General features: G+C 37.2%; 1 protein-coding gene across 4 annotated transcripts in view; it reads left to right on the top strand.

Annotated features, from left to right (window-relative positions):
- The window catches only part of DIAPH3 (diaphanous related formin 3), a 205,633-nt gene that overhangs the window by 76,680 nt on the left and 116,126 nt on the right, over positions 1 to 12,827 (top strand). For 3 of the 4 annotated variants that reach the window (XM_068182284.1, XM_068182283.1, XM_068182282.1), the window contains 2 exons: positions 9,296 to 9,328; positions 12,042 to 12,137. In XM_068182284.1, the coding sequence (XP_068038385.1) occupies positions 9,296 to 9,328; positions 12,042 to 12,137 (129 nt within the window). The remainder of the gene's footprint in view (positions 1 to 9,295; positions 9,329 to 12,041; positions 12,138 to 12,827) is intronic. The other variant, XM_068182285.1, reaches the window with a different exon arrangement.

Raw genomic sequence — 12,827 nt, 5'->3', positions numbered from 1 at the left:
GCCCCAGCATGTACCTCATGGTTGCAGGGGTGCCAGTACAGAGAGCAGGACAGGAAGATAGGTAGCAGTCACTAAAAAATTTTTTTTTGTTTCTGGCTTTGTGTGGCCTTGCTGGCATTCCTCTGCTAATAGTGGATTATGGAGACCTACAGTAGCTGACTGACTACTTAAAGGTTGCAGAATATTGGTGGTGTTTGAGAATGGAGAGTGTGAGGGCAAGTGTAGCTGTTTCAGAAGAAAGCAAAGAAACCTGGTAATTAAACACCTGAGAAAGAATCAGTCTGAAACAACAATCAGTCTCACACTTCTCCAGTCCATTCGGATGGATTTGATACTGTGTCAGAGCATGGCACAGTTCCCTTGCCTTCTCTTATGGTCAGGGAATCAGAACTTAGTGGAGATGCTCATGCCTGAAATTTAACACTGTGAACACAAACTTTAGGTTAGCACTAGAATCTATGATTTTTACTTCAGTTTATGTAGATATGGGAAATAAAGGTAAGGGAAGAAGACCAGAACAAATCCTGGATTTCACAGAAATGTTTCCAGTAGGGAAGCATTGTCATTAATATGTTTACAAGTCACGCTTTGTAATGTGACTTTCAGTTCTACTGTCCCAGACTCAAGGCAGATTAAATCACAGATGCGTAGAAGCTGCTGGTATCATCAGGTGAAGAGATTAAATGGATTTGAAATATTTAATTAAAAAAATCAAAGATCATGTTGTAGTGCTAAGATATTTTCTCATTCTTTAAGAAGAGCGTTACAAAGGGAGAAGAACTGTTTAAATCACAAGAAATAAGTAAAAACTAGTCATGAATAAATTGAACTGCAGATTGGTTCCAGACAAATAGTTCTGAGAGATTCAGGCACATTTACCTTGGGAAAAGGTAATGCCTTTTATTTATTTATTATTAATATAAATTATTATTTATATATATATATAAATATAATAATATTATTATATTTATTATATATTTATATATATTTATTTATTATTAATACCTTTTCCCAAGGTAAGTGCCTTGCACTTACCTTGGGAAAAGGTATGCCTCTTTAAGAAAAAGACCTCAATATTTTGAAAATAAACCTAACAAAATTCTGAAAAATGTATCTGCTATGCTTTGTTTTAGGAGTGACCTGAACTTTGGACTATGAGTTCCTATTTTCCATTTATTAGATGACACAGTAGTTGCTATTAATTGTTGCAAGAATTTACAAGTAAGGTATAGATTTGCATTCCTTTATCTTCTCTCTCCTGCTCCCATACACCACATAAGGTAAATGTTTGTAAGCAGCAGGTTTATCAGGGGTGCGTGAGGAAGGAGGGTGGGCTGCACGTTGGAATATGGGACATCCACAGTGATTTATCTTTTTGTTGGCTTGCTTCCCAGATTTTCCATCTCACATGGATTGTAACAAGGGGTAAGCAGCCTCACTCTGAAGGTTCAAACCCAGGCATCTGACCTTCAAAGCCACTACTTTCAGGGGGCTATTCAGCTAATGCCATCATCCTGGAGATCTAGTCGCACTGGCTGACTATATACCAGCATTTCATGCCTTAGGTTGATAGAAGTGTCCCATCCTGATCTGCAGACATGCTTCAGGTGCTTTGAGGTACTTTAGGTGCTAGCATGGGAGTGCTCTTTATTATCTCTGATACCCTTGGTTTCCTGCTGCCTTTGTAATTTGGCAGTCCACTGCTGGTGTGGCTCTTCATTCAGTTTCACTCAGAATATACCATCTCCTCCCTAGTAATCCCAGTTTGCTATTCTTGTCCATTTGCCATTTCAATTTGGAGTCCTGTGTACTGCTGTTTCTTGTCACAAGTTAATGATCAGTCCTTTGTCAGGTTGGTACTGCCCCTGCCTTTGTGGTTTGTGAGGCACTGACAGTGCTATGAGGTGACAGTGGTAGCTTAGTAAGTGTTTTGTCCCTCTTATGTCAGATCATTCATTCCTGCCCTTGCACTACCCCGTCTACTCTAGTTCCGTGTCTTGGTTTTTTTTTTGTATAGTCACTCAAAAAATTAGGTTGAAAGCCTGATCCAGTGTTTCCCTCCTGGAAATATCTTGAATTGTTTTAAGTTAATATCAGAGGTTAATAAAAGAATTAAAAATAACATCAGAACACATAGAGTACCCTTTATAAAACTGTTCAGCAAACATACTTAGAGATGAATAACATATAGTGCAATATGCACTATATTGTACTACAGTGTTCTGCAATGAAATTACTTCTTCATAATAACTAATAAATTGTCTTTCTTGTGAATTGAGGTATTGTTCATCAATAAGTATATTTAGTTAAACTGATTTTGAGAACTGGGTGTTAGTAAGAGTATACAACAATATTTTACACAAGTGAAATGAACCCCATAGTTTAAAGGAAGGAGATGAGGTCCTGATGGAATAATTTTTCTGTCAGAAGTATATCTTCAACCTATGTGTCTACTCAGATGGTACTTGTTAACTTTAAATCTTACAATAACAAAGATCAAATCAATTATGAAAAATGTCTTTCCTATCAGTTACATTATACTATTCTGAGCTAAATGACCCTTAAAATGGTTAATTTAAAATGTGTAATTTTTGTTTATAATTTACACTACAGCAAATTTAATGAATTTGTTCTGTGCCATATTTCAGTGGCAGGCAAATCTGGTGCTGCTAGATGGGGGGAGTCCAATTCTTTTTCTTGTTTGATAGTGTTTATATGGCTGTGCAGGGAAGTGGCACAACTAAAAACTAGGTTCTGGAATTCACTATACAGATAAAAATAGGAAAATGGTGAATAGCTTCTTTCAGATGCATTGCAAACTTCTGCTCTCCTGGGATCACAGGATGGTGCTCTTTGAGCAACAGAACATGTCAGTTCATTGATGCTGAAGGCCTGACTGATGTTTTCTGCCCTGCTTCTGGTTACATGGTCTGCCACACTTCGATGCTCATTTGATTACTCCACAAGCTGGTTTGATATCACACTTCCCCCCTCCCCGTTAATTTTTCAGTCATTTTTGTCAGTTGAAGTTTTTAAAGTACATTGATTATGTTGCCCTTTTCATAAATTCTAGGAATATGCAAGAAGGAGGAAAGCAGAGTGCGTAGAGGAAGGAATGGACTCCCATATATTTCCAGAAGTGCTCAGCAATGTCTCCTTACTGTGACTTTTGGAATCATAGAATAGTTTTGATTGGAAGGGACATTTAAAGGCCAAACTCATGATGAGTCAAACTCATCTGCAATGGGCAGGAACATCCTCAATGACATCAAATTTCTCAGAGCCACATCTGGCCTGACTTTGAATGTTTCCAGGGATGAGGCATCTACCACTTCTCCAGGCAACCTGTTCCAGTGTTTCTTCACCCTCACTGTAAAATATTTCACCTATTTATCCAGTCTAAATCAACCCTTTTTAGGCTAAAGCCCTTGTCCTGTCAAAAGACACACTAATTTCTATAAGTCCCCTTTGAATATTCAAAAGCTGCAAGGTCTCCCTGAAGGCTTCTTTTCTCCAAGATAAACAAACCCAGCTCTCTCAGCCTGTCTTTGTAGAAGTGATGCAGCTATCTGATTGTTTTTGTGGTTTCCTCTGGACCTGGTCCAAGAGGTTCATGTCCTTCCTGTGGTGGGGACCCCAGAGCTCGATGCAGCACTCCAGGTGGGGTTTCACCAGAGCAGAGTAGAGGCAGAGAATCACCTCCTCTGATCTCTTGGCCAGGCTGCTTTTGATGCAGCCCTGCATGTGGATGGATTTCTGGGCCACAAGTGCACATTGCCAGGTCATGTCCAGTCATTCATCCACCAGCATCCCCAAGCCCTTCTCTAAAGGTGAAAAAACTTAAATTACTATATGTTCAAAGACTTCTAGTCTTAAAACTCAAGGCTGGAAACATCTGTATTAAATTGAAAGTTAAAATTATGATGAAGCAATTTTGCCAGTGTAGTAAATTAAGATATAAAATGAAAAAAATGAAAAAGATACTTCTACTTATTCTTGTGAATGAATAATAAATACCAATGTTTTCAAAACTTGCACAGTAAGAAGAACTAAAATTAGCTTGTGTGTTTGACTTTGGTCTAGAAATAGGCCAAGTCCAGCTTCTAGAAGCTATTTAGTGAAGTTTAAAGTGTTTTGATATCAAACAAAGTAATGAATTCTTCATTAAAAGATAAAAAAAATATTTAACTAGTAGACTCACCTAAAAAAAACCCCAGAGTATAGTTAAGGAAATACAGAGAAGGCAGCATATTAAGCATATTTAACAGATGCTGTATAAAATCTATAAGCAGCAGAAGCCATATCTTTGAGTGTCTCTTTCATGCAGGTTTCACTTAGAAGTATATGATTGTATTTTAATCGTGAGGACTTCAGTAGGTTTCTGATTGTAACTGCTTTGCAATTTAGAGCTAAGGTGTTAAAATTTTCATACTACTGATTTTTAAGCATGGATAAAGGAGTAATAAAAATACTATACAAAAGTATAATTTAGTGTGTCATATCTGCCTTCCAAAAAAAAAGAAAAAAAGAGTAACACACCTTTTTTCCTGCTTCCAAATGCTAAAACTCTAAATTATTTCTGTTTGACCAATAATGAACTTACCTCCAAGCTGGACTTTGGGGGAACACCACATTAGACCAAGAAACATAACTTCCATGGTCAGTAGAGTGAGGTGTAGAATAGGTCAATAAAGTGGACAGTAACAGATTGCTAAGACCAGCTGGTATTCACCCTGGACTTCTAAGGGAACTGAAGGATGAAACAGCTGAGCTATGAACTGTGCCGTGTAAACTATTGCATGAACTTATGCCAAGATCAGAAGAAAGGGAGCAAGGTGACAAATGTGACGACAGTTTTAAAAAAGGCTTGAATATCTACAATTGCCAAAGCTGATACCAGTGGTGGACATACTGTAGATAATCAATGATAAATGGCAGAATTAGTTAGCAATCTAATAAATTATTGATATACTGGCAAAATAGGGTTTTGGGAACTGTTAAGAAAGGAAAACAATAAGTAAAAGTGTCGTAAAAGTTCAAGCTGTGCCCACATCCTACGTACTTTTTGTGGTTTCCTTTCTTCTTACTAATAAAAAATAGAGTAGAGGTACAGTGAAACTGATCAAGATTATAAAAATGAAGTCTTTCTTTGTACAATGCACAATTAAGAATTGGAACTCTGTGCTGAAGGATTTAAAGTTTGAAATTTATTAGGTTTAAAAAGCAATTACACAAATGTGTGGAAGGATGAACCTGTCAAGGATTATTAAATGAAAAGATTTTGCTCTGGAATTCCACAGTGTCTGAAAGGCAACTGTTGAACACCAAATAGTGGAGGGGAACAGTTGCCATTCCAATTTACAATCAAGAATATTATGGTGTTTCTTGAATCAACTATGCTCCCTTTGGGTACAAGTGCACTCAGATCTGTTTTTCAGCTTTTGATGCCTTTGACAAGTGATGGGTCAGCTAAATCTTGATGGTAGGAATATATCTTAGAATGGGGAGATCTGGAAGCTATAGAATTATGTGTCTACTGGTACTAGACTCTATTCTGCTGGGAACAGCAGTATGTTTTACTTTTCTCTGTCTAGCAAATTCCATTGTAGCAGAAAGCTCATTTCACCCTCCCCTTTTATCTTTCCCCTTAGACAAGAATTAATGAAGTTTCAGATCTAAGAGTTGAATCACTCTTGGTTAAAACTTCCAGTTCTAGTGGGGAGCCCAGCAGGTGTTCAGATTGTAACTAAGAGAATGATTATTCTGATTTTGCATGCCATATTTCTGTGAGCATTTTAGTTACTTCTTAACAAATAAGACTTCAGGGTTGTTCTTTTTTTCTTCAGAGTTTTGTCAGCTACTGTTAAAAAATGTGAGAGTTTAATGTTCCTGGTTTAGAATGAAGTGTAATTTAAAACAGATCTTTAAGTGATGAGCAATCCCTGATGCTAACAATTGTGTTGATACAACCTTAGATTGCTTAGTTTGGAAAGCTTCCTGGTATTTCAGTGTTCAGGCATTCTTCCTGCTTCTGTGGGCTATGCCTAGAAACCTGATTTTAGCCTTGTTTTCATAAAAATAAGAAAGGTATTTTCAAGGCTATTGTAAAACTACTTAGATCTAGTTCACAATTTCTTTTGTATTTTAAAGTAAATTGTCACAAATAACTGCTGGTGAACAACTTAATATGAAATATGTAAGTGGAGCTGATGGCAGCTGTGTAGTGCCATGGTCTAGGTTGTGGCCTTTTAATTTTTTTTTTCTTTTGAGACTAATGATTTGTTTTGTTTTGTTGCATGTCCTATTACAGGACAGTAGTCATGCAGCTGTTAAAACAATCCAAGTCTTCAAAAGTTTCTGTCCTGTCAGTCTAAGACACATATTCCCTGCCTGGCCTTTGATTTCAGCACTGCTATGGCCACAGGTGGAATAATGTGTCCAGCTCAAGGTTCCCTAGTGAAAGAGAGACATGGACATACTGGGAGAGTCCAACTAAGGGTCATGAAGATGGTGAAGGGACTGAAGCCGCCCTCCTGTGTGGAAAGGCTGAGAGAGCCATGAGTACTTAACATGGACAAGGGGAGGCTCAGGAGGATCTTGCCAGTTTACATAAATACCTGAAGGGAGAGTGCAAGGAGGATTGAGCCAGACACTGCTCAGTAGTGCTGAGTGACAGGACAAGAGGCAGTGGGCACAAACTGAAACACAGGTTCCTCCTGAACATCACAAGCCACTTTTTTATTACTTGGAGGGAGACTGAGCACTGCCACAGAGTGCCCAGGGAGGTTTTGGACTCTCCCTCCAGCCTTGGGGGTATTCAAAAGCCACCTGAATACAGCTGTGGGCACCTGGCTGTAGATTGTGTGAGTAAGGGGATTGGACCAAATGACCTCCAGAGGTCACTTCCAACCTCTGTAGTGGTTGATACCAAGGTACTCCACATTTTAGCTTTGAATAACTGAGTTCTGCAGTATGTGTTATTTAGCTAGACCCTCATTTTCTATTAAAGATCTGTTCCTTTGATTCCAGATAACTTTTAGGAGATGAAGAACTGCAGGTTTTCCAGTTGAATACCCTGCTATATGGGACACAAGATACCATTTACTTTTGAGAATTAGAGCTCTATACAGATGAACTAGGCATCTACTTTCATAATGACACTCGCTATGGGTACATCCTTTGAGTCCATGACCCCAGGCTTGTTCTTTCATTTTTCAGTGAAGAGAGAATGCAAGATGACTACTGTCTTAGCTAAGAGGCTGGGAAAAGTGTAAGGTCCTGCGTAATCTTCTGGACTCTCTTTTTCTTAGTAACAAAATAACTCTTCTTGGTGACGAAATAACTCCACTGAGTGTTCTGTGAAATGTAGCTTTCAAGTTTCATCTGAAATAGGAATTCAGACTTTTAAAAATAAATGTTCAGATCTAAATGTTCATATATATTCCTTTTGAAGCTTGTATTTCAAAGGTATTTTGTTTTGGTTTTTTCCACTAGGATGATGTAATTTAGAAGATTTTTTTTCTTTAGCATACAGATGCAGAGATATGATTTTTCTTACAAAGATTGTGGGTAGCAGATTATATCAAGACCTGTAGCAGAAATAGAAATGTGTATTGCAATTCATGAATGTAGATTATTTCAGTGGCACCTACCAAGAATGTAATTGTTTCAGAGTTTTACAGAGTAGCTCCATAGGATCCAGGCCACAATTTTATGAAGTGCTGTTCTGCAGGCTTCCAACTGTAGTATTTATAAAACAGTCCTGTCACCACTCTTTTCAGGACCCTAATATCAGTCAGGTCATTGCCACAGATGGAGGTAGTTGACTACATTTGAATGTCTATATGGATCTGAATTTGAAGGAGACAGTAAAAGCAATCTGTCCAGTATCTAAAACTCCTTTGAGGTATTTGTGTGTGTGTGTATGTTGGCAAGCACATGTGTTAATTTTAGAGTCTTGTTAATAAGGATGTGGGGTGTGAAGATAAGAGGAACTGTGAAGGGTGGGAGGTGCATTCTGTGTGTTTCAAAGTGCTCTAGCACTTTGTTTCTCATCCTGAGAGGGCAGAGCAGGAGCATCAGATGAGGTGCAACTGACAAAACATAGCTCAGATTCTAGGGCCATGTGTGTGTCCTGCAGGGGGTTAGACTTAGTGCATAGACAGAGCTTTAAAGGATGTGTGGTTTTCTGTTGTAAATAGCTGAAAAAAATTGTAATTTTGAAAAAATTGATACTTTAGTAAGGTCAAACTTCTGGTGCTGTGAGAACTGTCTGTGTATTTTGTGATCCCCTGGTTTCTTCTCTCATTAGCATGGTAACATCTCACATCTTTTTCCTTCAGTCACATCCTTTCTGCAGCAGCTGTCCACTCCCACCGGGCTACTTTATTTTTTTCCACTGTAAACAGATGTTCCCATTTTCTTTCTTCTGTATACTTTCCCGTCTATTCCAGTGCTCTCCACAAATGAAAATTTAAATGCTTATTTTCTTTGATTTCCTTTTAGTCTAGATTCTTACTTCAGCTGTTCAGATATTTCTATTCATTGCCCTTGTCTATTTTTTTCTCTTTTTTTCTCTTTTTCTCTTTTTTTTCTCTTTTTACTTGTTGGAAATAGAGAATAGTTTTGTTTCTTGGGATTTTGGGGCCTTTTTTTTTTTTGCCGCCTGTCATGGTCTAGGAGCGGCACTCCCTCATTTAGTGCCCCCCTTCCACTTTCAGTGGGAGATAAAAAGGGCAGAGATCATGGGTTGAGATAAAAACAATTTACTGGAAATGTCAGTGAGATAAGAACTGTAACAGCAACAATATTAATCACAAAAGTTTGCAAAAAGAGCGTGATTTGCAGGTGATTGCTCACTGACTGGGACAGTGAACAAAATGGTGGACAGACCATCTGTACCCATGTTGTTCCCCCAAGCCCAAGACAATGAAAAAAATGGCAGACAGATCATCTGGTTGGGACCAGTGTTACCCCACCATTACGTTTGTCACTTGGTTCCCTGGGAAAGGAATACCTCCTCCTTCCCTCTCTTTTCCAGGAAGCAAGAGAGAGACCCATTTCCCTCCTCCCTGGCCCTTAGGTGAGATGGGATTGAATAGCACAATGTCTTGGCCATGCCCACATGGCTCCACATGACCCGTGTCCTTCTCTGAAACCAGGACATTAGCAAAGGAGGTGAAAATTTCTAGAGGCAGTAGGAGGTATCATAGTTTTCAGTGGGAAGAGTAACATTTCAAACCAGCAAGAAAAGTAATACATGTCCTCTGCTTCTTATTGCTGCCAACTACATAAGGACGTGACCTGAATTCTGCTGAAGAAGTATCATGTAAGTTTGCAGTGATGTAGTTTGTTGCATAATTGTAGAACTCTGCATACAATTCCTGTATGAGTTTCCTAGAGTAGACATGTTCTGTGCTTAGATGTTTTTCCTTAGTGTTGTGATACCTTAAGCAGTGCTGGAACATTGTCTATAACCCCCTTCTGGGTGAAAATTCCTGAGGCTATTAGCAGTTCATTTGCAGGATTGTTTCTTGACTTGGAAGTAGGGAATTAAGTAGTGCATGTTTAGCTGTTAATTTTTTTCCATGTTTGTGTGTCTGTATTATCTTGGTTATAAGACTCGTAGTTAATAAATTTTGCTTTCTAGTGCTGGAAGAGTCAAACTATTTTTTTTTCTGCCCTTATTAGCATCCAATTTGAGGCTGTCAGGGCACATTTAAGCAAATTAGTAAATTTAGATAATTTAACTATTTTTATTGTGACTACAAAGGAAATTATTTTGTTTCTTGTAAAGTCCCAGGTTTTTTTGCAAAGTTCCAAGGTAGCCATAGAGCATTGTACTGTATTTTCATTAAAGCATGAAAATTGCTTGGAACCTGTGCTGCAGGAATGTACAGGTCTTCTAGGAGAATCTGTAGTTCTAGCATTGATAAGACTTTGAGGCAACTCAAAAGTCATGTTTTTAAGAGTCAGTGTTTTCAGTGTGTAGTTGAAGAAGTAAAGAAATTTGAGAGGTCTGCTAAAGTGTGTAACTGCAGAAGAAAAGAGTCATGTGATTCTGGGATCTGCAGCCCCTTGACACACCCTTCTGGGTTCAGTAAGGGCTCTTCTTCAAGCATAATCAGAAAAAGTGAACCTTTAGTGATAACCTTTTTATCTAGCAGCATTAATGTCATTCTATTCCTTTGGGACCTGGGCTATAGAGTTCTCACATTGGTGGTGAAAACCTTCTTTTGTTTTCACACGTGTAGTAAGCAGGGTGTGTAGTTTTTCCTGGTACAGGCGACTGCTAACCCTTCTGTTCAATGTGCTAAAAGAAATTCAAGGCCAAGTGAATATTGTGGTTACACTGGGATCAGACAAAAGAGGAGGATTGTGGCTTTGTAACCCATTTTCCAGGACCCTGGTTATCAGTCCTTCTAAAGACTGCTTTATGTCTTAGCTTAGTGATTTCATTTTTGCAGAATACAGGTTTTTTTCTGCACTGTGGCATGTTTTCAGGAGCATTGTGCTGCCTAGCAGAGTATTAAAGGTGATTTAGGAGATGATTCAAATTTCTGTCTCCACCTACTTGGAAGGGACTTGAATCTGGTTCCTTCAATCCCTGTGTGAGGTCTTGAATTCCTTATCTCTTTGGTATCCTAGACAACAAAGATCTATGACCTCAAGAGGTCATTTAGTCTGTGTCCCAATCCTTGGCAAAATTTATCATGCTTTAGAAAACATTTTTTAAGAATGACGTAACGCTTAAATATCTCTCTTAACATTTTTGGAATTAATTTCAGCTTAGGGAGATCCTCTTGATAATTCATGATTATGTCTAGTTTTGTCAAGGATCATCACTGAGCTAGAAATTTTAATCCTATGTCTTCTTGACAAGACTTCTTGTCTATACCGATCTCCTTCAGAAGTCAGTAGCATGTTATATTATTGTAGCATATTTTCTTCTCTCAAATATTTGAAGCATGTATAACTTAATTTGGAACAATCATACTGTAAAAGCTTGTTACTAATTTAATTTGTGAAATAGTATACAGAATTAGATAAACAGTAGCAATACATTTGGTAAATAGCAGTTGACAGTGAAGATTTGTGCTGGGGGGAAGAAGAAGGAAAAGTTTAAAAAAAAGAGTATTTTGTATTACGTATTATTGTAAAATAATACAATACCAGATTATATTTAAGGAAAGATTTGTGTGGTTTTTGCTTTTTAGTTTGTTTGCATAATAATTCCTACTAATACTTTATCAAGCCTATGTTGTTATTTTAAGTGAAATTGTTATGACAATGTGTGACTAATGAGAAATAAATTCAGCTTACACTATGTATTAGGGAGATCCTATTTGTATTAATTATTTTCTATTTGTGTGAATTATTAAAAGAAAGAATAAGCCAAAATCTCCAGCAATATTAATATATGTTTATACAATCACTTTTTCTTTGTGTTTTTTTTTGTAATAATGTGATTACATCATACATTTAAAAACACATCTTTTTGAGAAGGACAGGAAAATAGATCTATGTATATACCTATATGCTATACAGGTATATAACAACTCAGCTATATTCTAAGTTAATGTTAATTTTTAATAAGCTGGTGATCTTGGATAATTTTGGTGCATATACAGACAAAAGCAATCACAAAAATAGATAGATGTCTCAGTGTTGAGACATATTGCCATGTTTTTTAAGATTTGCTATTGTTAAAATCCAGTTCATAATCCTAGCCTGGCCAGGGTAACCGGAGCTTGTTGCATGATATTTTAAATATGACTGAATTTGTACAATTAACATTAGCATGTTTATTCAGGCCCTGTATTTAAAAAAAAAAAAAAATCTGGAATGCCAACAAGCTGACAAATTTGACTGAAGGGCAAAAGTTTTGGAATACAAGCACTACATGCAAGACTTCTCAATTTTTTATGATCTTTTCTCTGTGAATTGACTATGTTTGATAGCAAATATGCTTTCTGAATTCATGAATGTTTCCTCTAAATATTAAGAATTAACCATGATTTTATTTATGATTAATTTGGCAGTAAAAAGAGAGGAGGAGGATTTTGAAGAAAAGAAATCCATTAAGAAACGAATCAAAGAGTTAAAAGTTTTGGATCCTAAGATTGCACAGAATCTGTGTAAGTAGATTCTATTGGTTATTTTTTTTTTCCCTTGGAGTAATGTATAAATGTTCCATAAAAATGCCTTTCTCTCTTGTGTGATTGCCTGGTAACCACTTCTTTTTTAAAAAATGTTTTAATATGTGCATATTGTTTTTAAGCACAAATGTGAGTTTACACAACTGCAACACTTAAAAAGACCCGAGAAGTAGGTAAGGATTGTTCCTTGTTCAAGACTGTATGTAGACTGTATGTATTGAAGTGCAAGCATACAGCTATGTATCTAATCCATCAGTGTTTCAATATATTCATCAAGGAATACTGGATGCCCCCTCCCCCTGCATGTCCCCACACCTTGTCAACAAAAGGATGAAAATGCCTGCAGCATGTCTGCCCATCTCATGAACTTTGTAGAAACTAGGCCATACTCATTATTATGGAATAATATGCAATCAAAGAAAATAAAGTTTTGATGGAGAGGAGTTCTAGGCAGAACAAGTTCCTAAATGCCAGCAGAGATTAAATAAGAAATAACTGTATTATGGTGACTAAATAAAGAGTGCTTACAAGAACATTTAACAAAATGTTCTGTTTCTGTGGTTTGGTTTTGGTTTGTCACGGTGCTTCTTTAAGAGAAGGCTCTGACAAGACAATAAAAAAATTACAGATGTCACCTTAGCACAAAATACAGTAATAGAAGTGATTCTT

The sequence above is a fragment of the Anomalospiza imberbis genome, chromosome 2, assembly GCF_031753505.1.
Source record: "Anomalospiza imberbis isolate Cuckoo-Finch-1a 21T00152 chromosome 2, ASM3175350v1, whole genome shotgun sequence".
Classification (NCBI taxonomy): domain Eukaryota; kingdom Metazoa; phylum Chordata; class Aves; order Passeriformes; family Viduidae; genus Anomalospiza; species Anomalospiza imberbis.
Note: the sequence above shows the minus strand (reverse complement) of the source record. Positions and strands in the feature narration are given on the sequence as shown.